This window comes from Lepidochelys olivacea (assembly GCF_965140295.1).
Source record: "Lepidochelys olivacea isolate rLepOli2 genome assembly, chromosome: 11".
NCBI lineage: Eukaryota > Metazoa > Chordata > Testudines > Cheloniidae > Lepidochelys > Lepidochelys olivacea.
The window spans coordinates 2,338,880-2,366,640 of record NC_140421.1 but is presented as its reverse complement, the minus strand read 5'-3'; the positions used below and the strand labels follow the sequence as shown (position 1 = coordinate 2,366,640).

The window sequence follows — 27,761 nt, the reverse complement described above, 5'->3', positions numbered from 1 at the left end:
CAGCAGGAGAGCCTTTAACCCCAGGAGGAGGTACACTGCAGCCCTGACAGCTCCCCCTCCAGCCCACCGTTCTGTTCTCTTCCCCTCACTCCAAGTTCTGCTCCAGGAACCCAGCATTTCCTCTTGCTCCTCTACACGTCGCTTTGATCATCTTCTTTGGGCGCGTCTCCCATCTGCTCCTTCTCTTGCCCATGACCCCTCTCTACCCATGGGCTCTCTCCGCTCCTTGGTTCCTAATGTTCAGATTACAGGGACATTTGGCGCAAGAGAGCTCACCCGGGCCAGGCAAACACCTTTTGTGGGCAAACCCCCTTCCCAAGGGCTTATCTAAAGCGTCACCGAGCCAATCTCCTCATTGATCCCAGCTGCTCGGCCCGTCATCCAGCAGGATCGGCCCAAGTCTCTCCCCAACTGCCCAGAGGTTCCCAGCTGTGCTTCGTGTGCAGCCAAGTAGCAGCAGCGAGTGTGGGGAGGGGGCCAGGCTGTGCCTCCGATGGTTCCTCGAGGGCTCTCACGCAGCCCAGCCATTACACTGCGCCGAGTTGCTCACAGCAAGTCGTTCCCATCGCAGGTCTCCAGGCCGGGCCCTTCATTCCCCGACCCCGTACCACGGCCAGGAAGGCATGTAACCCGCTGACCCCCAGGCTACTGCCATGGAGGAGACCTACGGCTCCTACTCTGGGCATACCGCCACGTCGAGCCACCAGGAGACATCTCGCTGCGGCTGGTGGCCGAGGAGCGGCTGGCCTCCACTCCCAGGGTCGTTCATCAAGGCGCCGGTTCTCTCTGGAAGGTGTCGCCTCCTAGCACGACGCTGAGTCCGGGAATGCTTCGTTCTCGTGCAGGGAGCAGGAGCTTGTTACCGGTATCTCAAAAAGCCTCCAGCCTGCGAGCTGGGGGTGAAGTCTCCCACGCCGGGACGTCTCCTCCAGGGCTTGCTCCAGCTGTGTCTAGCACCTGGTGCCCAGACACCAAACTCCCCTAGCCACAGATCTCGGATCACAGCTGGAGTCACTGGGACCCTCCGGAAGGTCAGAGGAGCTGGGCCCCGTCCAGGTGAGGCCATCTCCTCCCGAGCTGGGGCAGCAGGGGCCGTGAGATCTCCCCTGGGGTATTTACCCTGGGGTCACTGCTCAGAGGCTACGTGCACTGGGGAAAACAGACACAAGGGTCTGGCAGGCTATGGAGCTGCCCCTGGTACATGCCCGATGGTTCTCCCCATGGGGAGGGTCTTTGCACCTGTAAAGCCACCATGCGGGCTCCCAGCACCCCGACTTGGGCTGCAATGCTCCACAGACTGCAGACAGCCCAGGGATGGGGATGGTGAATCAGTTCGCCTTGGCCCCTGCAGTCCTCACTGTGCTGCGAGGGGAGATCAGCAATAGTGCAGGACTTGTGTGTTCTCGCCCCGGTCCCCTCACACTTTGCCTGTCGGGCAGAGGAGCAAGGGCACAGTGGCCAAGGAGCCTGGCCAGATGGCCATGGATTAAAGAAGTTCAACAGGAAAACTCCGTCCCAGCCTGGCACGAGCCGACCTCTAATCTAGGGGAGTAGGAGACGTCCCAGGAGGCAGGTTACCCTGATCTCCACAGGCCTGGGCAGCAGCAGTGCTGGCCGCCAGTGGAGACAGGATGGCTGGATGGCCCTGGGCTCTGATCCAGCCTGGCAGGTCCTAGACTAGCTCGGCTGGAGCAGCTGCTGCAGAGACTCCCGCTCTGTCCAGTCATGCGCCTGGCATCCTCCATGGAACACGGCCTCGCAGCATAGCCTCTCGCGGCTGGCCCTGTCATTCAGATTAGTGACCTGCATGGCATTCGCTGCAGAGGGCAGAGCTCCACATCGCTTCCCCGAGGCTCTCTCCACAGGGATGAGTGTTCATTAACATCCATCCCCAGAACTACTGGCCCTCAGACTCCAGCTAGACTAGAACCAAAGCCCGTAGCCCCGCAAGCCTGGCTGTTTGCAAATAGCAAAGCAAGAGCATGCAGCAGGGAGCCAGTGCAGAACGGATCCTCTGCATGGGCAGTAGGAAGTTATGGCTCGATGGGGGTCCCAGAAGGGGAATTCTATACAGACAGCTCAAATTCCAGGGGCTGATGGTTCCCAACCAGTAACGTACCCACCCCATTGCTGGGACTTCCAGCGGGCCCTGAGCTTCCACTGCCTCAGACAGGACAGCCGGTGCCCACGTTATGCACCTCCCATTGCCTATTGGAGGTCAGGCCCATCTGGACCTGGGGTAGCGACATTGCATCCTGCATGGGATGAGATGGGCTGCAGCTAGTCCAGCAGAAGTTAAACAGGTAACAGAGGAGCGCAGAAGTGAGGAGAGCCGGACACCCGCAGGCGCAGGCTGAGAGCACAGCAAGCTCGGGTGAGTTTAACCCTGGCCTTGCTGGAGTCTACAGGCCAAGAGAGGAGTCACCCAGAAAATATCTAGGAGTCCCCATGCCAGGAAACTGCAAACATCTCGGATTCCAAGACCACACCCCAGCCTCCCCAGCAACCAGTGCTGCCTTTCCCCGTCTCCCTCCACAGCTCTCTGCTTCACTCAGGTATCTTTCTATGGAACGTCCCTTTATATGCCATGTACAGAACATGCGGCCGCACAAACCGGGAGGAGCTTGTCGCTGCTCTGTTGCCTTGTACAATCCCTTCCTATAAAAGGGACCTAATAAAATAGAGACCGATTACAAAGCCAGAGGCTGGGCTGGGCGGTGGCTTCTTTTCATGCTTGTGTACAAATGGTAGAAGTGTAAATACTAAGATGGATGAACAAAAATAGAAAACTCAATAATAATGGGGGATTTCAACCATCCCAGTATTGACTGGGTACATCACCTCAGGACGGGCTAGGAGATAAAATCTACTAATGACGGCTTCTTGGAGCAGCTAGTCCTGGACCCCACAAGGGGAGAGGCAATTCTGGATTTAGTCCTAAGTGGAGCACAGGATCTGGTCCAAGAAGTGAATGCAGCTGAGCAGCTCGGGAGCAGCGACCATACTGTAACTAGTTAACATCCTCGGGGCGCTGGGGGGAATACAAGGAAAGGCCTGAGAAAGCATCTTCTAGAGTCTAGTTTCCAGCAAGGGGGAAGCTAGCTGATGCCCGCAGGTCAACGCTGCCGCTCTAGCAGTTTCCTCATAAGCACGTTAAGTCCCCTGCTGCCCAGAGACTGCTCCGTATGCCCTGCCGGCCAGGGCACAGCTCTCCACTCGAGAGGCTCTAGGAGCTACTAGGATAAAGCTTGCACTAAAATACTGCTTTGGCAACAAAAACCTCATCAAGGAATGAGGCCAGCCTGGTAACGCCCTATTGGGGCGAGCCAGTCCACGTGTGCCTCAGCCTTCCCACCTGGACAATGGGGAGAATATTGCTCAAACCCAGAGACCCGAGGCTAACGCGCTTTCAGATCGGCAGATAGAATCATTTCTCTCTCCAGTGAATGGGAGCAGGAGGGGTGGTGCCATCCCAGCCCTTCGCTCATTCATATTAAAATCCGCATGGTTCCAGCCCTTCACCTAATGCTCTCAAAGCGCTAAGCGATGTTGCAGTGGACCTGACAAGGGTGTGTACCTAGAGGGACCCTTCCCCTCTCCCTGCCATGCAGCTGCCCCTTGTGTGGAATGCGGCTGCTGCGTAACACTACCCAGCAGCTCAGGACAGGGAGAGAGAGGAATCGACACAGCCAAGTCGAACTGCGGAGAGGATGGGGCAGCAAGAGGAAGGTGGCCAGGCCAGAGGGGTTAACACCGAGAGCCTCGTTCAGTGGCGCACCATGGCGTTAACTCAGAGGGGGCCCTTCCATCAGCTCAGGGTCAGGAAGGAGGCCTGTCCAGAGGGAGCAGCTTGAAGGGGGAAAAGCCCCACTGTTTCCTGCATCCCCTGGAGGTTTCCCAGCCAAGCAGCGAGCAGCCTCTCTAGCCAAGAAGGGCTGAGGCAGCATGGGCTGGAGAACTGACCACAGGGCTGCAAGCAGTATTTAGGTCTGAGAGACAGGTGCTACTGAGCTCCAATCGCGGCTCTGCTACAAACTCGCTAAGTGGGCGTGGCCAAGTAACAGCCTCCCCAGCTCTCAGTTTCCCCACTTAGCTGTCTCATGGGTGTGCTGTGAAGATCCATGTCTGAAATGTGATGTGCTGTAGAGTGTGAGGTGTGATTAGGAGACCTCTCCCGGGACGGGGTTTGATTTGGGCCAGAAAGGGAAGTCGGGCTCTGCAGAGCAGAAAGATACCACGATGCACAAAATGCAGCTGCTAAACACACCCAAGCGATCAGCAGCAAATGCTGCTTCTCAAGCCTGTCGTTGGATAAAAGCCCCTTCACATTTCAGCCTCTCAAATGACAGGAACTTTAATCAAACACTCCTGGTTAATGCTGGGACAAATCAGTAACTTCAAAGCCTGCCTGGCTCTCTGCTGGGCGCGGGATCTCCTATGGGGAGAGCCACCCCGCCCCTCTGAACAGCTTAGGAACTCGGCTGACCATCTTTCCAGCCGCCCTTGGCTTTGAAATTCTCCTTCGTGGGAAACGGTTCTTCTGACTCGCCAGCGCGGTACGTTCAGATCAGAGGAGCAAGATCTGCAGCACGCGGGGTTAGGAGAGGTCGCTCATATGGCGGGTGGACACTGAGTGCTGTGGGGACACTGAGGCATCCTCAACTAACGGGCGGTGCATGCAGTAGCTGCAGAGGCTACTGTGGCTCGCAGGGGATGTAGCCCAGGCCCAGCGTCCAGGGCAGCAGCTGCATGAGTCTTCGTGACAGAAGCCGAAGGTGCAAAGAAACGGAGGCCCGTCAGAATTAGAAACGAGATCAGAGAGTCCTTTTATACAACCGCATATTTTACATCCCATATACACATTTGCCTATACACACACGTACACTTTAAACAGGGGCTGCGCTTGCAGCGAGCCAACAGGGACTTGCAGTCGCCCCGAGCGAGGCCCATGAGGATTTGGCCCTGGGCTCTCTCCAGCCCAGCCTAGCCCTGCCCCGATGGCTGGACCCCGTCCTCGGCCTCCGGCTTGGGGGGCTCCAGCTGGACGTCGTGGAGGTGCAGCGTGGGGGTGCTGGCATCCTTGCCGACGCCCTGGCTGAGGTCGCCCGGGCCGCAGTCGGGGTGGTGCCGCTGGATGTGTTTGATGACCTGGAACTTCTGCTTGGCCTTGTAGCTGCAGTAGCGGCAGAAGAAGGGGTGCTCGTTGGTGTGGGTGAGGTAGTGGTGACGCAGGCCGGCCGCCCAGCGGAAGCCGCGGTAGCAGACATTGCAGACATAAGGCTTCTCCTCGCTGTGCTTCTTCAGGTGGGTCTTGAGGAGGAAGCGGGTCTTGAAGGCCTTGCCACACTGCTCGCAGATGAAGGAGCGGGCGTCCCGGTGCCGCGTCTCCTTGTGGATGCGCAGGGCATCGGCCCGGTTGGTGCAGTACTCGCACTCATCACACTGGTAGGGCTTGAGGCCTGCGGGCGGGCGGGGAGACGGAGCCGCTCAGCCTGGGGCGGCAGCTTGCCCTGGCCCGGGAGAGGGGCCAGAGACAGGCTGGCTCCATGCCCAAGAAAGGAGCTCCGTCTCCAAGGCTCTTTCAACCCACGCCTGCGCTGGGGGGCTGTGGGGGGGGGCGGGCGCCAACCACTAGGGACTCTGCACATAGGCCACTCCCTCCTCATCACCAGCCCGCCCCACGCATGGGGGGAGCGAGGGCACTGGGCCCTTCTCTGCCGATGGCAGCAACAAGCCCCACACTCCTGTTCCCAGCGAGAGGCCTGAGCTTGTGTCCCCCCCACACCCCCAAGCCTCTGGCAGTCCAGGAAGTTAGGAGTCTGATGCCCCCTGCTGCCAACTGCCGGTCACTGCAAGTAGTAGTTAGAAAACTTTCAGGCTGCTCCTGGCTAAGTCTCCTGCCCCCTCCTCCAGGGAGCTGGCTGCACTGGGCCTACCCACCAGCACCCCTCAGGCAGCAGGGGAACCCCCACGAGGAGACGTGCAGCCTGCCACTTTAGACAAGCTAAACCCATTGCTGAGCCCGCAGGTACATGCCAGGAAGGACGACAGGGCCCTGGTCAGAGCAGGCGGTTGGGCCCACTGGGGAAGCAGCGGGAGCAGCTGCAGGGGGCCCTCCCCAAGGAGGAGTCAGCGCCGGACGGAGGTGCCGTGTTCAGAGGCACTGCGGGTGCCGAGTGGAAGAAGAGCCCCACTCAGTAAGAGCCCGGCCTGGACCTGACCAGGGCCCTCAGGGCTCAGCGCCTGGCGCCGGCCCAGCTGTGGGGGCTGCTGACCCACAGCGACCTCCCTTCCCGCCCCTCCCGGCACTTGCCTGTGTGTTTGGTCATGTGATACTTCAGCTGATTCACCCATTTGCACTTGTAGCCACAGTCTGGACAAAGGTATTTCCGTTCTTCCTTATGGATTCGCATGTGGTACTGGAGAGAGAGAGCGCGGAGGTCACCGGACTCAGATGCAACCCCACTGGCCAGCCCACCCTGGCTCTGCCCTGCCTTGTGTTCCGAGGTCGAGGCAGCATGGCCTAGTGGCTAGAGCACTGGACTGGGAGGCAGAAGACTTGGGTTCTATTCCCATTTCTGTCACTGGGAAGTCATGGCTCTGTGCCTCAGTTTCCCCAGCTGTACCATGCAGGTCATGATCTTGACCTCTTTGCTGAGGCGCTGTTAGATCCCCAGCCGACAGGCCTGAGGTCAGAGCTAGGGATTATTAGCATTTGTGGTGTACGATGCCCAGGGGCTGGTTGTTTTCAGCGCCAGGCTCTCAGCTCGGAGGTCCTCTCCCCCACAGCCAGGCCTGGGCACACTGCCCAGCCTAGCTCTTTCTCGGACTTTTCCCAGTGACGGGAACTGTTTGTTAGAGTAACGCTGAGCGCCTGCACACCGTCCAAGCACCGGGCGCCTACTAACGCTGACCAGGCCTTCCTGTACCACGGGGGACGAGGGGGAAGGGGATTCAGGATAGCCACCCCCCATTGCACAGATGGGGAGACTGAGGCCAAGAGGCAAGGCAACGTGACCAAGGCCATGAGGGGAATCCATGGCTGAGCCAGAATTAGAACTCGGGACTTCCCAACTCCCAGCACTCAGCTCAGTCCTCTAGGCCATGCGGCCTCCTTAAGCACGTGGAATATCATCTCCCCCGCCCTCCCCAGCCTGACCTGGGGAACTACCCGTCTCACACAGGGCCATCCCCACTCTGTACGCTGTTACGAGCTGGCCATGGGCTGGCCCTTACGTGGGGACACGATATTTCCTGCAGTCCAGACACGCCAGCCCCTGCTCGGATCTCACTGACTGCCTGAGCACCGGGAAGCGTGTGTCTCGTGAGCAGCTCATGTCTGGGCAGTCTAATTCCTCCCACTGATGGGGCAAGGAAGGGCCTGACACTGGCCCAAGGGACTGTCCCAGCTAGGAGCTGGGCAGCCGCAGGCTGGGTGTTGTCCCAGGGGACACTCCCCACTACCCTGTCCTCGGGAGTGGGCGGCATCAGGCCAGGTGCTGCCCCAGGAGAAGGTCCCCCCTCCCGGCACCTGCAGGAGCTGGGCAGCAGCGGGCTGGGCGCTGCCCCAGGGGAAGTCCCCCACACCTGCAGGAGCCGGGCAGCAGCAGGCTGGACTCTCACCTTTAGGCGTGAGGGGTCAGCACAGGCGTACTTGCACAGATGACACTTGTACGGCTTCTCTCCGGTGTGGATCCTGATGTGCCACGTGATCTTCTGCTTGTTCTTGGTGGTGTAGTCGCAGTCGGAGCACTTGTAGACACGGGTGCCCCCGTGGCCCTTCACATGGTGGTCGAAGACCAGCTGGTGGTGGCAGGCGAAGTCGCAGAAGGGGCACTTGAGCGGCCTGTCCTGCGCCGTGGCGGGCTCGTGGCTCTCCACGTAGTGGCGCACCAGCTGCTGCCGCTCCTTGGCGGCGAAGCTGCAGTGGTCGCAGCGGTGGCTGAAGTGCACCGTCTTGTGCTCCTCCAGCGCCTCCCGGCTGGCGAAGGTCTCCTTGCAGGCGCCGCACTCCAGGTGCGGGTGCTGCTTCTGGGCGTGGCACTTGAGCGTGGCCTCGCTGTGGCACACGAAGCTGCAGAGCGGGCAGCGGTGGGAGACCTTCTCCTCGTGCCGGCGCAGCACGTGCTGCTTAAGGGCCGTCTCGGAGCTGAAGCGGGCCTCGCAGCGCGCGCACGAGAACTTCAGCTCCCCACGGTGGCAGCTGTTCACGTGGCGGGTGATGTCGTTCTGCAGGTAGCCGCTGTAGTCGCACAGGAGGCAGAAGTGCGTGGGCTTCTTCTCATGGACCCGCAGCTTGTGGATGCGCAGCTTGGAGTTGGTGCCGAAGGTCTGGCTGCAGACGCTGCAGGCGATTCGGCCCACCCCGGTGTGCAGCGACTTGTGGGCCTCCAGCCGGTAGCGCCGCGTGGTGCTGAAGTCGCAGTAGAGGCACTTGTGGGGCTTCAGCCCCTCGTGCTTGATGCGGACGTGCTGGCGGAGGCAGCGGGCCTGCTTGCAGGTGAACTCACACTGCCGGCACTGCAGCTGCGGCCGCTTGCTGCAGTACGTGCGGTGAAGGGTGCGGTGCAGCCGCAGGGCAGTGGCCCCCTTGGAGGTGAAGGGGCAGGTGGGGCAGCGGAACTCATCCAGCTTGACACAGCCTCGCTTCTTGTGCGTCTTCATGGCCCGCTCCTGGTGGCAGGTGAAGGGGCAGGTGGGGCAGGAGAAGCGCCGCCTCTTGCACCGGGCAGCTTTCCTGGCAGCCGTCACGCCCACGGCCTTGCTGGGCTGGCCCTTCCCTTTGCCAGCTGGGCTGGTCTCTCGGTGCCCATCCCGAGCCGCTCCTGCCTCCAGGGGCCTGGCGGGTGCGCTGCCTTCCTCTCCCGGAGGCCGGGAGGACTCCAGCTTGACGTGCTTTTCCAAGTGGTGGCTTCTCAGGGCCCGCCTGGACCGGAAGGCGCCTGAGCACAGGGAGCACCGGAACTGCTCCAGGCTCCGGCACCCGTCCTGCACGTGGGAGCTGATGGTGGAGACCCTGGAGCAGACGAAAGAGCAGGAGTTGCAGTGGAGCTTCCCCTGCTCCAGCCGGTATTTCTCAGGCAGGGACGGGCACTTGGCTTCCTCCACTTGGCCGTGATCTTCTGGCACAGGCAGTTCTGCCACTGTGCTCTCAGCTGCACCCTCAAGTGCCTTGCTGGGGGCTGGGCTGCCCGCCGACGGCACCTCGGGGAAGGGCCTGCTCGAGGATGCTTTCACGGGCACCCGATCTAGCTCCCAGGGGGGCTCGGGAATGCTGCTCACTTCCCCTTCCTCCGAGCCTCCCGGGCCATGCTCCGTGCCTGCGCTGCCAGGCTGCTCCTGAACGGCTGGCTTTAGAGGCTTGTTCTTTCTCAGGATCACGGGGCACTTCTTGAGGAGATGGGTGTTGAGCCCCCGCTGCTGCTTAAAGCTGGCGCCGCAATCCCGGCACACCAGTGGGGTCTTCCGGCTCTGGCAGCCGGCTTTGACATGCAGGGCCATGGACTTCTCCTTCCGTGTGATGTATGAGCACTTCTCACACTTGAAGATCTGGCTCTCCGACTGAACCACCAGCATCTGCACCCTCCCTTCTAAGACCAGCGTTTCCGCTTGCTCCTTGTCCTGCTTCCGGAGAGCTTTCAGCACCGACTCCGACTGCGGCCCCACCTTGGCCTCGGTGCACGGGGAGGCTGGGTCTTCGGGGGCAGAAAAACGGCTCTGCTCAGCTGGCTTTATGATGCTAAACCAGGGCTCTTGCATACTGGCCTCTCTAGTCTCCGGCACGACGTCGGGGTCGGGGCACTGCCCATCACAGCAATCCTCGGGCCCCCGCTGAGGGTCCTTTTCATGGCTCTCTTCTGCACTCGCGGTACAGGCCATGCCACCAGCACTGCCCTCCAGCCTCTCCTGCCCTTGGACCTCCGGCTCTTCCTCAAAGTCAGGGACATCTTCAAGTCCGTTGTCATTCTCCTCCAGGACCAGCGTGTCCCGCGAGCTCAGAACATCATAGGCTGGGTCCTTGCAGCTCAGGGTGTCTGCATTCTCTGGCTGGGCTGCCGGAGGCTCGCTGGCCCCGAGCCCCAGCACAGGGTCTGCCGAGACGTCCAGCGTCTCCAAGTGCAACGTGCAGCTTTCAACAGCGTCGCCGGCATCATTCAGCATCCCCGAGTCCTCCGCCATTGCGGAAGCGGCCTGCACGTGGGAATCTTCCAGGGGGCCCACCTCGGTGGAAGGAGCCCTCTCTTCCTCTGCCAGTCCTCGCGCCATCTCAGCGCTGCCTCCCAGCTGCCCAGTGACGTGGCCAAAGAGGGGCACAACGAAAGCCTGCTGAGAAGCCTCTTGCTGGGGTTCCAAGGCAGAGGGTTTGCTTTTCTGCCAGAGCTCCTTCCCAGACAGGGAGGAGTTGGAGTCGGACCTCAGAGCCACGCTGATGTCATAGTTCAGCAGCACGTCCGCCGAGCTGATCTCCAGCTCCTTGCTGGCGTAGTTCTCCAGCCAGTCCTTGTCTCCGGGCACGTAGCCGTGGGCCTTGCGCTTGTGGAAGAAGAGGCTGGTGTTGCTGAAGGTGCAGTAGGAGCAGAGGGCGCAGCGGAACTCCTTCTGCTTGGTGTGCTTGCAGTTCTCGTGGTTGAGGAGGGCCTGCTTGTACTGGGTCTGGTAGCTGCAGTACCGGCACTGGAAGACGGGCACCTGGTAGTTCTGCGAGTGCTTCACCTGCACGTGCTTCTGCAGCTCGTACTTGCGCTTGCAGGCGAAGCCGCACACCTCGCAGATCAGGCTCTTGCCCTGGTGGCGCAGTTTGTGGCTGCTCAGCTGGTCTGCCCGGTGGCAGCGGTACGAACACTGGTTGCACTGATACCTGCCAGAGACAACAGACACGTCAGACGGCCTGAGCAGCGGGACGCGACTGCCAGAGAGAGGCTGGGGAGAGCACCCGCTCCAGCGCAGCGCACCGGGGTTCACTTCAGGGTCAACCCACCTCCCCAGAAGGTGACAACAAGCGAAGGGGCATTTATTACGCTCTGGAGCCATCTCCTTGGGAGTGTGGGCCCTTGGCACCTCTCAGGATCAGGCCCTTTGTGCTGCCCTTCACGTCAATCCAGCCTGGGGATTCCCAGTTCCTTGGCACAGCCTCAGGGATTCCCCCCACTCCTGGTGGTCTCTGCTTCACCCTCACCAGTCTGGAGGCTTTGTAGTGGGATCACCAAACCATTTGGGCAAGGACTGTACTCTCTGCAGGGCCTATTACCATTGTCCTTCAGCTGGCCACAGGAACAGCTGCTACGCCATGTGATGCATGCAGCCAGCAGCTGAGCCTTCTGTGACGCTGGCTCCTACCAAGGTCCCCATGTCTCAACTGAACACTGATAAATCCAGGGCTGGGACCAGTCTGGCTCCCCTGTGCGTTAGTGCTGGTAAGAGAGGCACTAGGGTTATAAGAATAGGTATAGTGTTTAGACGTTATTGAATTCTTGTGGGTGGCTGCCAGCGTTAATCTGTTATAACAGCTCTATGCTGTGTTGCAAGGTAATATCGGAGCGGTTATATTGTGAGCCTCTGTAAATCACCAGCCAGGAGAGAGACATTAACTAGTATGAACTGCTGGTCTCCAACAGAAGGTGTTTGTCCTTCCTAACAGGAAAGGCCCTTCGACACGCGATGGACTATTGCAGGAAATTAAAGAGGACAAAAGACGTTTGTTGTTCCGCTCTCCTGTGTGTGAAGATGAGTCATGCAAGAGGATTCCTCTCATCAGCTGAGTTTGCAGCTCAGATCACATGACAGGAGGGGGATAAAAACCCCAAACAAAAGGAACTAGGGATCTCTATGCTACTTGGATTCAGGGGTGCAAGGTTTTTAGGTATAAGCAAGAGATTTCCAGCTGCTTAGCCTGGGTGAGCCCTAAAGGATATATAGGGCTTGCTCATTATAGAAACTTCTATTACTTTTTGAAACTTAAGATTGTTCTTCATTTATGCATGTATGTTCACCTGCTTTAACTTTGTAAAAAATTCTCTAATCTCTTTGTCCTATATAATAAATCTGTACATAGTTTACTACAAGCATTATCTTTGGTGTGAGATCTAAGATGCAGTTGACCTGGGAGTGTCACGGAGTCCCCGGGCGATGCTCTGGAACTGCTCCCTACGAAGCCAGGCAGGACTCTTGGGAAGTCTCCTCTCTGGGAGCAGACTGTCTGCAGGACACACAGCTCACACAACTTCCACCTTCCTGGGACTGACCTCAGAGCATTCAGCATCCTCTGCCCCTCCATGCGCGTCCCACAGCGAGTCCGCTCAGGCGAGCTCCTGGGGAAGCCAGAGGGTCCTGCCCCCAAACTTCCCAGTCAGACGTGACTCTCAGCCAGCCAGTAAAACAGAAGGTTTATCAGACGACAGGAACACGGTCTAAAACAGAGCTTGTAGGTGCAGAGAACAGGACCGCTCAGCCGGGTCCATTTTGGGGGGCAGTGAGCCAGACAACCACGTCTGCCCTTCACTCCATGTCCCAGCCAGCCCCAAACTGACTCCCCCCTCCGGGCTTTGTCCCTTTCCCGGGCCAGGAGGTCACCGGATTCCTTTGTTCTCCAACACTTTAGCTCTCGCCTTGCAGGGGGGAAGGGCCCCGGCCATCAGTTGCCAGGAAACAGGGTGTTGGCCATTCTCTGTGTCCAGATCCCTGCACACACCTGCCCTCCTGGGCTCTGCAACGATCATACAGAACTGCATAGGAGAAACTGAGGCACCCCCACAATATTCAGAGGAAACATTAAGAAGTGTCCCGCTTCGTCACATCTCTCCCCCCTTCGAGACCGAACTGAGCAGGGTCACTTTAGCCGGTGACCTGGAGAAGTTTGAACCCACCAACGTTCCCACGGAAGCCCCAGCATCTCTCCCTTCCTTGGTGGGAGTTACACTAGGCCCTTCCAGTTTTACACCCTTCCAGTTTCATGCCCTCCCTTAGGTCAGGGGGTGGTCAATAGCACTCGCATGCCGCATGTAGGAAGGTTTATGCAGCCCGTGCCCTTTTGCCACCCCAAAACCCGTGGGAGTCAAACAGGGATCGGGTCTTCTCCCAGCGCTCCACTTTGGAGGGCTGCAATTCGGGCTCTCTTGGTTAAGAGCCCCCAGCTTGACCTGGGCCACATGCTGTTCACTTACAGAACTAGCATGGAGACATTCCTTTCTCAATAACCTTGTCTCCCCAACAAGCTGGCCAAACACAGCCACTTGGTTATAGGACGGTTTAACTTTCTTAACAGCTTTCACTTCATCCAAGACCTTCTCAAAGCTATCCACACTGGATCTTTCAACAGGAAAGTCAGTGGACCCATTCACAACAGAAAATTTCTTGCTGTTAGGAACTGAAACTTTCTTGATTAAATCACTTTCATACCCTTCAGTTGCAGTAAACTGCTTGCAAAGACTACCATGAGGATTCCTTTCCCTAGGGGCTTTTCTACGCAACAATTCACCCCTCACAGAAATTCTGCTCCGACCCTCTTTCCCTAGGGCTTGCTCTAGAGGAACACTTTCCTGAGCAACAACAGACTCTTTCTGGGTCTCCCTTACATGCAGAATCACCTCTGCCCCATCAGGCGGATTCCTACACAATCCCCTTTCAGGCAAACTTACAGACTTCCTTTCAGGCAAACTTACAGACTTCCTAGATAAAAGGTCAGAAGCATTCTCCTTCCCTTTGCCACCCACAAGTTCAGGAATCTTTTCCTTCTTGTTACAGGTTTCCACACCCTCAGTAGGTAACACAATCACATCATCTTCATGCTCTCCTTGTGCCCTGGCTAGGATCTCACCCTGATTAGACAGAGTTGCTACAGCCTTTCCCAGCCACACACTAGCAATGGGCAAAATACAAGCACCAGAATTGTCTGGGCTCTGGGATTTTACATAGACACTAACTGGATACGACCTAGTTACAGGGCCATTCTCCCGAGCAGACACAAACTTCGGACCCTTCCCTTCCTGGGCTTTAGTTGAATCCAGAACCAGCTCTGAAACAACTGCACTACCCTCAACCATCACAGGCTGAAAGGCCCCTTCTGTCTGCTCCACAGACAAAGAAGAGCCGGACACACTTTCTCCTTTACCAGACACACAGCTTGGGATCTCATTCCCCTGGTCCCAGCACACAAGGCTGGTCACAGATAACTGCTTGGAGATCGGGGTAGCTCCCTCCATAGGCAAGTCAATACCCCTGACAGACACAGGCACGTTTCCTTCACTGTCACAATTCTCCACCCAGGTAACAGGTAAGGTCCAGGGACACTCATCTTCCACTCTCCTCGCCTTCCCACCCTGCTGCCTAGACACAGCCATCAGCTCACAAGGCTGCCTAGGCTCATCCAAACTTTCCTTACCAAGCACCTTGCCACTCCCAACAGATCCCCTGCCCTGCCTGTGTCTCCCCCGACTCAGCTGGGGTCTCAGCTCCCACTGTGGGTCCGAGGGACCTGAACCTAGGAGACTCCAAACAGACATGTAGGTTGGGACCAGGAGTGGGAGCCTGTCCACCACCCCACCCATCTGGCTGACGGAGTCTATAGCCTTGGGACCCAGCAAGGGAGCTAGACACCGGGGCTTTTCCGCAGGGTCCCCCTGGTTCAAATCGCCAGCCTGCTCAAAGGCAGTGAGGTGGCATCCACATCCCCCCACTCCTTAACCAGGGGCAGCAATTTAGTATCAAGGTTCCCTGCGGACTGGCACCCTGGGGTATATCCCCACTCAGCCCCGCGAGGTCCCTTATGCCTCTCCGCTCCACCATCGCCAGTTCATGCTGCTGCTGCTTCTGCAGCTCTTTCTCGGGCTCTCGCTGTCTCTCACAGTCCTCTTGCTCTCTCGGACTCAGCTCCAATCCTGTCCGTCTCCGATCCCTTGATGGGAAACCCGATCATGAAGACCCCCGTCTGGTCGGGGACAGGAGTCTTGGGGATACCTGGCTACCGCTCCAGCTGCTCCCAGATCCTGCTATAGCCCCATTTGGAGCGGTCATCCTCCTCCAGCTGCACGATTAACTGTGCTTTGGTGAACTTTCCAACGCTCAACCCTCTCTTTCTGCACAGGGTTACAATGTCCTTCTTAAGGAGATGGTGACAGGCCATCACTCCGCTCTTCCCAAGTTGTTGTGGACTCACAGGCCTGTGTGCTCTCAGCTCCCCACGGTTTCCAGGGGGAACCCCTAGTGTGCCAGCCCTTCTCGAGGTCACCACCTCTTTGCCAGGGTTGAGCTGCAGACTCCTCCGCCCCTTGGACTGCTCGCTGCAATCCCCAGGGGAACCCTGTTACTGCAAAAGTCCCTCTCTCTCCCAGGGCCAAGCCGCAGGCTCCTCCGCCCCTGAGACTGCTCTCCGCAGTCCCAGGGGGACCCCATTACTGCACAGTCCTTCTCGCTGGTCACACACTCTCAGGGGTTAACCGCCCCCAAAACCGCTCCTCTCTAAGCCTTCAGCACGCCTGGTCCTCGTCAATCCCCCTTTGTTTTACTGCTCCCCAGTCGCTTACTGCAGGAAGCGCCATCCATGGGGTGCAGTACATCGCACCTCTGCCACCAGTTGTCACGGAGTCCCCAGGTGATGCTCTGGAACTGCTCCGTACGAAGCCAGGCAGGACTCTGGGGAAGTCTCCTTTCTGTGAGCAGCCTGTCTTCAGGACACACAGCTCACACAGCTTCCACCTTCCTGGGTCTGACCTCGGAGCATTCAGCATCCTCTGCCCCTCCGTGCGCTTCCACCAGCGAGTCCACTCAGGCAGGACTCCTGGGGAAGCCAGAGGGTCTTGCCCCCCAACTTCGCAGTCAGACGTGACTCTCAGCCAGCCAGTAAAACAGAAGGTTTATTAGATGACAGGAACATGGTCTAAAACAGAGCTTGCAGGTGCAGAGAACAGGACCCCTCAGCTGGGTCCATTTTGGGGGGCAGTGAGCCAGACAACCATGTCTGCCCTTCACTCCTCGTCCCCAGCCAGCCCCAAACTGACTCCCCCTCCAGCCCCTCCTCCTCTGAGCTTTGTCCCTTTCCTGGGCCAGGAGGTCACCGGATTCCTTTGTTCTCCAACACTCTCGCCTTGCAGGGGGGAAGGGCCCAGCCATCAGTTGCCAGGAAACAAGGTGTTGGCCATTCTCTGTGTCCAGACCCCTGCACACATCTGCCCTCTAGGGCTCTGCAACGATCATACCCCCTTATCCCACCACCTAGATACTTAAGAACTGCATAGGGGAAACTGAGGCACCCCCACACTATTCAGAGGAAACATTAAGAACAGTTCCGCTTCGTCACAGGGAGTAACCTGAATATTGCTGTGATTCGTGCTGTGAGAGACCAGCTATCACAAAGGCAGACTCACCTGGGTGGCGACGGATTGTCTGTGACTCCATGGTTGGGCTATTACAGCCCCTGAGGAGTTCAGACTTGATAATTGGTCGGTGAAAGCTAAGCACAGGACTCTCAGCCAATTCGTGGTGCGTGCCCTGCTTCCTGCCAGTGCCTGAGGTTGCTCCCCACGCGTCGAGTTACTGCAGAGAGCAGTACGCACGATGCTGGCAGCATTCCAGCCCCCCGCAGGCCAGGAGGGGAATCTGTGCCTGGGAAGAGTCCTCAGGCTCAGTGGGTGAGGATGCAGAACACTGGCCACTAAGCCAACGGTAGCCAGGCACGCTCTGCCCATCCCAGAGCTGCAGTGGCCCAACAGACATCCCTAATTTGCAATAAACGGAACAGGCTGCAGCCTCCCTGGACCTGCCACCCACAGCGCCTACAGATCTCAGCATCGGAAACAGCCAGGCCTTGTGGATCGAGAGGGAGCATCAGATGCAGGGACCTGCCGTCTCCACAGGCTGCCTTTGGGACGCCCTGAGCTAAGCGACCAGCCCCGCCCTCTTTATGGGGATTTGCCGTTGACAGGAGAGAGGAGCCGACTGGCTGTCGCCGGACGGGAGACCCGGAGGCATGTACCTGAGGTCTCCGGTGTGCTTCCTCATGTGCACGTTCAAGTAGTGCTTCCACTTGGTGACGTACCCGCAGTCGGTGCACATGTAATTCTTGTCGCTGGAGTGGGTGAGCATGTGCTTGGACAGGTAGCTCACGTCCCGGCAGGTGAAGTCACACAGCTCACACTTGTGAGGCTTTTCCCCTAGTGACAGGAGAGAGAGATCTATTCACCTGGGGTAGAGAGAGCCCATAACTTCACACGCCCCCTCCCGCCCCACACCTCAGCACCACTGCTCTCACTGGCCGGCGACCTGCCCACCAGCCCCTCCCACAGGCCTCCTCTGAGGGAACGCGCAAGGCACCAGCTCCTCTCGTTTGTGTGACCTGCTGTCGCCTTGGCTCCTGTGAGAACCAGCCAAGAGGGCAGATGTGTGCAGGGGTCTGGACACAGAGGATGGCCGACACCCTGTTTCCTGGCAACTGATGGCTGGGCCCTTCCCCCCTGCAAGGCGAGAGCGTTGGAGAACAAAGGAATCCGGTGACCTCCTGGCCCAGGAAAGGGACAAATCCCTTCACCTCTCCTCAAGCTCAGATCGGGCACCGGCCTCTGCTGCAGAGCTGCCAGGGCAATGACCCACCTGCCCACCACGGGACGGGGCCCGGCCTGCCACGCTGCACTGCAGACAGGTCTGACGAGAACCACACCCAGGAACAGCATGGTGGTCTTGCCTTGGTATTCTCTCCCTCTGGCAGTGCAATCTGCCAGCTTAAGGCTCTTACTCAAGGATACAGAGCTGGGAATGGAACCAGGGAGTCCTGACTCCCAGCACCCCCTGCTGTAACCACTGCATCCCACTCCCCTCCCAGAGCTAGGGGTAGGACCCAGGAGTCCTGACTCCTCGCCCCCCTGCTCTAACCACTGGATCCCACTCCCCTCCCAGAGCTGGGGGTAGGACCCAGGAGTCCTGACTCCTCGCCCCCCTGCTCTAACCACTGGATCCCACTCCCCTCCCAGAGCTGGGGGTAGGACCCAGGAGTCCTGACTCTGTTCCATGCTCTAACCATTAGTTCACATTCCCACCCGGTGGAGCAGCACACCACAGCTGATCGACCCCCCAGAAAAGCAGCACAATGGGGAAGCCGAGAGGCTGCTGGTCCCTGCCGGCCGGCGAGGCGACTCACCTGTGTGCAGCAGCATGTGGCGGATGAGCACCCTCTTGTGCGCCGTGGCAAAGCTGCACTCGGCACACTTGTGGATCTTCTCGTTGGCGTGCATCTTCCCCACGTGGTCGTGGAACTCCACGGGGTTGAAGGTGGCGTAGGGGCAGAAGCCGCACTGCAGCTGCTCACTGCCGGGGTGCCCTTGCTTCTTGTGCTTGCGGAAGACGTGCTTGTTGGAGCAGACGAAGTCACACTGCTGGCAGTGGAAAGCGTAGTGGGTTTTGCGGTGGGCTTCCATGGCCTCGGCCGTGCCGAAGAGCAGGGAGCAGGCGTGGTACTTGCACTCCACTGCCTTGATGCCGTGGGCCTCCTTGAGGTGGCGGATGAACTCCTTGCGGTCTTCGCTGCAGTAGCCGCAGTCGCCCTGGAAGCAGCTCAGCCTCTTAGGCTCGGCCTTGTGGGTCTTCAGGTGCTCCTTGAGGGCCTGGCTGAGCCGGAAGGTCTCCTGGCAGACGGGGCAGGCGTAGACGTCGGAGTAGAAGTTGGAGATGTTCTCGTGCATGCTGGCCATGTGGCGGTTGAGGGCGTTCTTCTCCACCGAGCTGTAGTGGCAGAGCGGGCAGCGGTGAGCTTTCTCCCCTGTCTCGCGCAGCATGTGGATTTTCAGCTTGCTCTTGCTGGTGAAGTACTTCTGGCAGTTGGGGCACTGCAGGCTGGGGTCTGGGAAGTGCAGGTGCAGGTGCTCCACCAGGTGCGTCCGCTTCTTGAAGCACCGTTTGCACTCTGGGCACATGTGGGTTTTGAAGAGGTATTCGGAGCCCTCTGCTACATCCCCTGCAAAGAAAACCATCCCCGGTCAGCCCGGAGCCAACACACAACAGAGCACGGAGAGCTGCCGGGTCAGACCCAGCAGGGACAGGAATAAGAGGCCCTAGTGAGGGGGAACTGCAGAGTGAAGGTGCAGGAAGAGATTCTCTCCTGCAGAGGTCCCTGAGGATGGGAGACTCCAGGTGGGAAGCCCAGGAGTCATAGTTGGGTAGAAAGCCCTGGCTGGAAGTGTTGCCTCCCTTCCCTGAGCCTGTGGTCATCTGGACAATAAATGGAGCCCAGAACCAAAGGCTCATTAGGTGTGGCTGATCATCCCTGGGGAGGAAGCCAGCCTCACTCAGGCACGTCAACAGCAAACCCTGCGCTTGGAGCCAGCCGCTGCCTGCAGACACCTGCATTACTGGCTGCATGGATGCCAGCCCCCAAGCGATTTCCAGTTCTCACCACACAAAGCTCACTAACTCCACCGATGCTGACCTGCCGCCCGAAGCCACGTCTGGAGCAAGAGGGGACCAGCCTACCTTCTTCAGCCAACCCACTGCCCCTGCTACACCTAAATCGAGAAGCAGCAGCCCAGCATTAAAGCATTTGGGTGTTGGACCTTTGCTGACATCTGCCTCCAGTGGGCTGGGGCCCTGCTGAGCTGGCTCGGGCCGCATCAGGCAGCCACCTGTTATGCAGCCAGAAGGAGGAGCTAGGACCAGGCTTCACTCACTCTACGCTTCTTTTCACTTCTTTTCACAGATCAAATGAAGGTTGGTGTGAAAACCAGCACTATGAATCTCCAGGTGTGCTTAGATTCCCAGAGTTAAGGACAGAAGGGGCCATTAGATCATCGAACCTGAGTCCTGTTTACCACAGGCCATTACATTTCACCCCGTTATCCCTCTGCAGAGCCCAGTAACATGTTTGGCTAAAGCATCTTCCAGAAAGGCAGCCAGGCCGCTCTAAAGCTGGTGAATCCCCCATTCCCCAGGGGAGTTTGTTCTCGAGGTTAATCGCCCTCACGGCTAACAATTTGTGCCTAATTTCTCATTGGAATTTGTCTGGCTGTCACTTGGACAGAGCTGTGGCTTCACAGACACACCACTCACAGGCACCATCCCAGACTGGCTTTGATCTCACTTTCAGAACCGTAACAGCTCCTGGGGCTGGATTCACTGGGGAGCCAACATGCTCTGCCCCTGTGGCCCGCAAGGCTCACTTCTCTGCAGAGAGAATCCAGGACAGCTGCTGGGATTGTAATGGTCCTGCTTGCAGGGTCATCACACCTTCCAGCGGATGGGTCAGCAGGAATCCACAGCTCCTCTGGGATTTCTGCGTTGGCCTGGCCCAGCTCACCCTCTGCATCCGGCAGCTCAACGGTACCGTCCCTTTTCTTGGGGCACAGGGCTGGTCAGCCTAGAGCAGACCACTTGGCCCATCAAACCCAGGATCTTGCCTACCACAGAAGCTAGTGGCCAATACTTCGTAGCAAAGTGAAGCTCAGCATAATGCTCTTGGGAAGGACTCCAGCAGGGAAACCCTTCCTGACCATATGCATTTGGATTGATTGTCCCTATTATAGGAAATGTAACCAAGTATTATTGCTAACTAAATTATCCAGCCCCTCTTCACAAAGCAGGTACTCCGGCGTATCTCTTAGGCACGCTGACTGGGTATGGCGTAAAGCGACGGTTCACCGTACACTCTTTGTTCCCAGTGCCATTGTGATCTTTGTTCCCCCCATCATGCCCTTGGAAATCCCCCAATCAGCCAAGTCTCCTCCAGCTCTTCTGCTTTCCTAGATAAACAACCCACAATCTCATATCCTCTGCCCGACATGCCCACACTGCACACTGGCCTTTGTCACCCAGCTCTGGTGTGCGCCGGCTAGTGTAAGTTCTGCCCGCCAGCTCCTGGACCAGTCACGTCGGTCACGTGTCAATGGGATGCCCTACCTTTGACCTGCTGGGCCCGAGGTGCCTTGGCTTTCTTAGAAGCCACCTTCTCATTTCCTTTGGCTTCTGCCTCACAGGCGCTCTCTTCCTCTTCTTCCTCCAGTGATTCATCACCGGTGCTCTCAGAGTTTTCTTCCTCTGCTGGCAGTCTCGGACCCTCGTCAGATGCTTCCCTGGTGCCACCAGACACACCGTGGCCAGCCGCCTGCTCTTCTGCTTCCCAGCTGGTCTGATCGAGGGAATTCTCTGCCTCCTCCACCGTCTCCCCGGCAGCTGCAAAACGGAAAGGAAAGGGTTAATCTTCTTTGGCGCCCGACAAATCCAGGACCCAACCCCCCCTTGTGGAGATGCCCATGACCCAAACCAAGGATCTCGGCAGGAGCCTAAGGACCACACTCAGCTAGCATGGAACAGAGCTGAGTGCAGCCATCCACATCTTTCATATGGGCCTACGGCTCAAACCACAGGCGCCAGCATGCCGTACAGCCTGGCTGTGCAGATCCAATGGAGCGCTGCATGCTGGGACTTGTAGTCTCCAAGCACTGCTCACTTGGCTGAGAGCAACGACCATCGTTCTATCCCCGTAGAAAGCAGCTGGGAATTTTGGTTCTTCAGGGGTTTATTCCCCTGGACGAAGCTCAGCCCAGCAGCAGCACCTGCTTTTTAGGGATGATCCAGATTTGTTTTCTCCCAGTCTGCAGTTCCAGTCGCAGCACTTTTAGCCATAAAGCTTCCCTTCAGGTCGGCTGCATGAACTCTGCAACCTCCCAAGCCAGCCACACCCAGGGGAAAGCACCAGAGCTCAGGAGGGACCTGCTCTTTGAAAGCTCAGCGATCAAGGGTCAAGCAGCCCCTGCTGAAACTTGACCCTGGCATCTTCCCCTGCCCTATCAGCACCTTCTGGGCTGCCGGGCTTCTCTCGCATTAATGGAGACGCGCACAAGCAGCTGGCCACTGGACCAACCCAAACAGGACAGGGAACGACCACGCAACACTCGGCCCTGCTGCCGCACCTCCCATTGGAGGGACCCCACCTGCTTTGCGGATGCCAAGTCCCCACTCCTGCGTGGTGTGTCAGGAGCATGACCCCCATTTTACAGCTGAGGACACCGAAGCACAAAGGGGAAGCGACCTGTTCAGTCGCAGTGAGTCAGTCTCAGAGCTGGGGGATGAACGCAGGAGTTCTCCCTCTCTCCTACCCTAGCGAATGAGCAACACAGCTGTCCTACCCATCTGCATCTGGGCAGAGGAGCCGCTTTTGAGTGACTAACAGCACAGGAGGGGCGTCGGTCGCCTACCCCCGGATCACTGGGAAGTCATTACACACACCCCATGCCCTGTGTCCAGACAGCTCCACCCAGCAGGCCAGCTTAGCTCAGCAGCGACCGCTCACGCCACTGCAATCTCACCCCTGTAGGAAGTAGCCAGTGGCAGTGAGGGGCCCCCCTTGTCGGTAGGCTGAGCTCCCCTGGCAGCCCTAGGGCTGAGGCACCTGGGTAGGGGCAAGGTGGGGAGCTTGCCCTTTTGCCAGCCACTGTGTCTGTCCTGTAGCCAGAGGGCTCTCAGTCCGCCCCATTCCCCCCTGTTCCCCTGGGCTCAGCAGGTACCGCAGCACAGACGCAGGTGCTTGCTGGGGACTTGCCCGGCCAGGGCAGTGAAGTCGCACTTGCAGGTCGCCTCCATCCGCCCTGGCTCTGCACGGAGCTCCCCTCCCACCCTGCTCGCCGGCGAATGGCTCTGTGTGTGCTGCCTGAAGAGCTTGGCGTTGGAGCAGACGAAGTCACAGCGGCTGCAGTGGAAGGGAAAATGACTCCTGTGATGTAGCTTCATGTCCTGGCAGCTCCGGAACAAGAGCGGGCAGGCCCGGTAGGCGCAGGAAACTGGGGTCACCTTGTGGGCGCGCTGCAGGTGCCCGCGCAGCTGCTTGCGGTCCTCCGGGGTGAAGTGGCAGCCCTTTTCCGGGCATGCCAAGGCCCCCTGGGTGCTGCGATGGGTCTTAAAATGCTCCTTGAGCTCACTGGGCAGCACAAACTCCCCCCTGCAAACGGGGCACAGCAGTCGCTCAGCAGCAGAGCCAAGGTCCCCGCCCTGCCCGCTCGCTCCTGGCAAGCTCTGCGCTGGCTCCTGGCAGACAGCTGGTTCTCCTCTGCATTCGCTGGGCAGGGCCGGCAGCTCCCCCGGAAGTTGGGGGAGACCAGGAAGCTCCAGGTGCTCAGGGGCTGCTAACGTGATGCACTGGTGCTGGGTCAGCAGGCTGGGGTCAGAGAAGCTCTGGCCACACCTCTGGCAGAAATACAGCTCAACCACTTTGACCAAGACCTCTGTGGGAGGAGAGAGAGAGCGCGCGTGTCAAACAGCTGCAATCGAGATCTGGAGCCTTTTGCCTGGATGGCACTCACAGCGAGTGGGGGTGGGGGTAGTCACGGGGAGACACATCCACACAACCTGCCCCACAAGACTGGCTGGAGCATCCTGTCTGCTCTTCCAGACAGAAGGGACTAAAGAACTAGCCTTGGCCTCCCTGACACATGGGCGGGTGGCATGGCAGGGGGACGCCCCCCTGGGAGGATCTTTGATCCTCGTATAGTGCTGCCCCCTCAATGTGGCCATACCTGTGGTGTTGCCTGGACTGCTCAGAGACACATTGCCTGCCACAGCCTCTACAAATATTTCCACCTCAGCTGCTTCGGCATGAGCTCCGTCCCCAGCCATGGACGCATCCGTCAGCAACAAGCTCTGTCCCACAGTCAACGGGGAAGTCCCTGCCATGCATTCATTGGAGGCCCCCTGACTTCCTCCGGTTCCTGCCTCTCCCGAGGTGGGCAACAGCAGCCCTGGGCACAGGGCATCCATCTCTCCTCCGGCAGGCTCTGCAGCCACCACTTCTGCGCTCATTTCCTTTCACTCACCAACCTGCACCGGGCTGCGGAGGAGTAAATCTCTTTCTGAAAAGATACAGACAAGGTGACACAGCCAGACTGCCAGCACTGAAAGGGCTCGAGGGCACAGGACTCCAGAGATGCCTCCTTTTAAGGTATGAGCTTTTCAGGAGACACTAAGTAACAGTCTGCAAAAGAGACGTGATTTTGGGGGCCCACCCTGAGATGCTGTAAATGGGCTTGATTTTTAGAAGCGTTCTCGGGGTGAAAACCAGGCCTCTTCTTTTAAGGTGACTCAGGTTGGATACCCAATATCGACGTGCTCGAAATTCCAATCTCTTTTTAAAAGCTTGGCTAAAGTTCTTACCCATCATTAATAATGTATATTTTTTAATTGGAACAATAACTACTACTAGCCCAAAGGACTTCAAAGCATTTGCAGACCTACAGGCTGATGCCCAAGGCAAACACTCAGATCACTTCACCTCACAGAGAAATGCAGCTACCTCTGGAGCGGCATGACACAGCTATTTAACAGCTCGCAGCAACAGAATGCAGTGGTGTAAGCCAGGATGTGAGGAATTCTGGGTGCAGCTGAAATGCTGCGAGGATTGTAGAGATACATGAGCGAAACTAGACGACTAAGTCGCCTGCTTGTCTGTTTCCCTTCTGCATCATGAGCAAGATGCTCTCTGATGAAGGATGGGATGAACGCAAGGAAGGAGGAGTCGTAAGAACACTAGAATGACCAGACCAGGACATAGGACAAACATCTTGCCTCTTCCAAGAAGTGCCAAGGTGTCCTTTAATGATTGCAGGGAACTCAGTTTTACATCTCAGCCCAGAAGCGGCCCCAGCCCCTTTTGTGGGGACTGGAGTTGGACAAGAGCCCCCCCCGCTGAACCACAACCAGCTCCCACAGCTCCTAGGCCTCCTCCACCACCCTCTGCCTCAAGCTGGCTTTGTTTAGGGGGATCAGATGGGTTCACTGCAAGACTTAAACATCCAACTCAATTTTGAACGAGTCAATATGCTGGTGACTCATTTATACCACTCATTCAGTCACTCTGGGACAGGGATTAGACAGGTCAGTTTTACCTGACGATTTTGTGCTCCCCCATCATTCTGTCTGTCTCCACCTGTTGCCTCTTGTCTTATGCTTGGATGGTCAACTCTTTGGGACAGGGATGGTCTTTTTATTCTGTGTACATACAATGCCTAGCGCCATGGGGGCCATATCTGGAGCTCCTAGGCGCTATCACGATATAAACAGCCAGAGGATGAGGTATGAGCGCAGAACTGTAGCAGGATTAGAGATGAAAAAGGCTTCCTCAGCTCCACTCCCCCTTGGCCAAGCTAGTCTATTCTTCAGCGTTTTGGCCAGTCCAGCTGTAATGCCCCAGGCAATGGGGCAAAGCACTGATCTGTGCTATCGAAAGCTACACCTGACCGGCGGTCCTCTCTTATCCTCCCCTCGGTCCCTCCTATTCTCTGCCTGTGGCACATAACAGCATAGTCCCCTGTGGGCTGGAATACTTTGGTCTCATTTCAGTTGTAGAGTTTGTGTGCGGGTGCTGTTGGCCATGTGTGATATACCGGAGGTCAGGCTATAAGATCCCTTCTGGCCTTAATCTCTCTGACCTCCATCAGGTTCTCTCTCATACACAGATCTTATTACACAGAATCCAGGTCTGTGACACTGTATGGGTTTTATCCTGCCACCCAGCACTGTAGTTTCTGAGCAGCTTCCATGTAAAATCAGGAGAATTAGAGAAGTCCCAAGTGAATTTCATGGGTTCTCTGGTGCATCTCCCTCTGCTTGGTGTAGATTTGGAGGTTTTAAGATTTTATTCATTTCCTCTTTTATTACTGTTGTTGGCAGGGGCTTACGGGGTAGAAGGGGTTGGGGGTGTCAGTCCCATGGTGGGAAGGCTTTTTGGTAGCAATGCTCAGCCTTCTATCCCCCCTTTCCAATCCCCTGCCAAAGAACCTTGCTGGGAGCCAGGCAAGTCTAGACCAGTCCTCAGTACTGCCTCTTCTGCTAGTGCAAAGGATTAGCCTGACCCTGGTGCCTGCATTGCCCAGGTGGGCTTAGCAATGGCCTGCCGCTCACCAAGTCACTCTCCTCAGTAACCTTGCCAGTGGCACCGGATGTGCCAAGCAGCAGGGCCTGCTGCTCCCAGTGGCATGGCTCAAGAGCTGTCGGTCAGCTGGGTTACCAGTCCCATGAATAATGAGGCTGTTTCCAGGGTATGGGTGGCATCTGAACATACAACTCTCTCTCACACCCACACCTAAGTTCAGTGGCAATAAATGTCCCGATCGCATCCCAAGGCACATCTACATGGATGGTAAAATTCACACAATGAATGCTAATGCAATGGACAAATTCCCATTTGGCCAATTCCATTACACCTCCTTCAATTCCCTCCTGGATACAGGATTCGTCTTCAGGCCCTGTTCTAAACTGTTCCATAATGTTGCTGTGTGCTATTAAACCGTCATTGCATCCCATGCCAGAGGTGGCTGCATTTCCATGGTGGATGGTCAGATAGACATCAGCCTTACAAAATTCTAATCACCTGTATAAGTTCAGATATATTTTTACTAGGTGTGTAAAATATCATTCAGTTTTCCATGATAATCTTCATGGCAAAGGGCACGTGGGGGATTTTGCAAGGCTGATTATACACCGGCACGTACATATGTGGAAAGCACCTTGAGAACCCAGAAGACGCCAGATACCAGGGAAAGGCAAGTCTTAGTAGCAGTTTCCAGGGTGCTCTGGGAGACAGAAGTTCCCCGGTTTAAAGCACTTCATGGGTTTGAATTTCACACCAACTGGGCTCTTGCCACAGACATTTGAGGGAATCGGCCCCACAGCACTACTCACCTGGGTCTTGGGCCCCATCTCCTATGCTCGCCCCTCCCCTGGCAGGGCTCCATTCCCCAGCCCATCTTGGAGCCCCATAAACCCACCTGCCTCTGCCCCCACCTTGGGGGGGAAGGTGCTTAAACTCCTCCTGACCCTCCCTCTTGGGATCCCTCCCACTCACCTGCCACACTGTGAACATCCCCTTCCCCTTGCGACTGCGGGTGTGTAACTGAGGCTCCCTCTGGGCTGATCCTGGAACCCTCCCTCCCCTTCCCACACTCTAGGGAACCCCTCCCCTGGGGAACCCTCCCATGCCCCCTCCTCCCCTGGGGAGCCCCTCCTCCCCCTCCCCCCAGGGAGCCTCCCATCTCCCCTCCTCCCAGGAACCCTCCCATCCCCCGCACAGAGAATCCTCCCTCCCCTTCCCACACTCTAGGGAACCCCTCCCCTGGGGAACCCTCCCATGCCCCCTCCTCCCCCGGGGAGCCCCTCCTCCCCCTCCCCCTCCCCCCGGGGAGCCTCCCATCTCCCCTCCTCCCAGGAACCCTCCCATCCCCCGCACAGAGAATCCTCCCTCCCCTTCCCACACTCTAGGGAACCCCTCCCCTGGGGAACCCTCCCATGCCCCCTCCTCCCCCGGGGAGCCCCTCCTCCCCCTCCCCCTCCCCCCGGGGAGCCTCCCATCTCCCCTCCTCCCCCTCCCCCCAGGAACCCTCCCATCCCCCGCACAGAGAACCCTCCCTCCCCTTCCCACACTCTGGGGAACCCCCCGAACCCTCCCATCCCCCCTCCTCCCCCGGGAAACCCCGCCTCCCGGGAACCCTCCCATCCCCCCGCCTCCCCACTCTGGGGAACCCCTCCCAACCCCTCAATCCCCCCTCCCGTGGGATCCCCCTTTGTGGGGATCTCCTCCTCCCTCAGGAGCCCTCCCACCCCCCCCTCTGTGGTCCCCCCCGGTCCCCTCCTCCCTGGGGAGCCCCCGCTCGCGGGGCTGCGGCGCCCCTCCCCCCCTCACCTGAGGGGCTCGGCTCGCGCTGCCCCCGGAGCAGCCCATCTCTATGGTGCCTCCGGCCGGGAGCGGCCCCCTTTGTGCCGCGGCCCCGTCCGGCCGCTCTCTCCCGCGGCCCCGCACTCTA

General features: G+C 58.1%; 1 protein-coding gene across 2 annotated transcripts; it reads right to left on the bottom strand.

Moving 5' to 3' along the window:
* Positions 1 to 4,802: 4,802 nt before the first annotated feature.
* On the bottom strand, positions 4,803 to 27,745 carry ZNF142 (zinc finger protein 142). Of its 2 annotated transcripts, XM_084643512.1 has the most exons (9): positions 27,641 to 27,745; positions 23,484 to 23,816; positions 22,479 to 23,192; positions 20,872 to 21,144; positions 18,125 to 18,937; positions 16,967 to 17,144; positions 7,624 to 10,858; positions 6,314 to 6,419; positions 4,803 to 5,459 (listed from the first exon to the last, which is right to left on the bottom strand). In XM_084643512.1, exons 2-9 carry the CDS (start codon positions 23,764 to 23,766, stop codon positions 4,984 to 4,986), a joined length of 6,078 nt encoding a protein of 2,025 aa, XP_084499638.1. In that variant the 5' UTR covers positions 23,767 to 23,816; positions 27,641 to 27,745; the 3' UTR covers positions 4,803 to 4,983. The 2 variants fall into 2 exon arrangements, with proteins under 2 accessions (XP_084499638.1, XP_084499639.1); XM_084643513.1 differs by lacking the exon at positions 27,641 to 27,745 and having other exon boundaries at positions 23,484 to 26,782.
* Between the last annotated feature and the right edge of the window lie 16 nt (positions 27,746 to 27,761).

Bases quoted from the DNA above. Each gene is read 5' to 3' on its own strand.
- ZNF142 (XM_084643512.1), bottom strand. From the start codon at position 23,766: ATGAGCGCAGAAGTGGTGGCTGCAGAGCCTGCCGGAGGAGAGATGGAT. The intron at 23,193-23,483 runs GTATGGCCACAT...CTCCTCCCACAG, and splicing joins CAGTCCAGGCAACACCACAG to AGGTCTTGGTCAAAGTGGTT. The intron at 5,460-6,313 runs GCAAGTGCCGGG...GCCCGCCCGCAG, and splicing joins TCACATGACCAAACACACAG to GCCTCAAGCCCTACCAGTGT.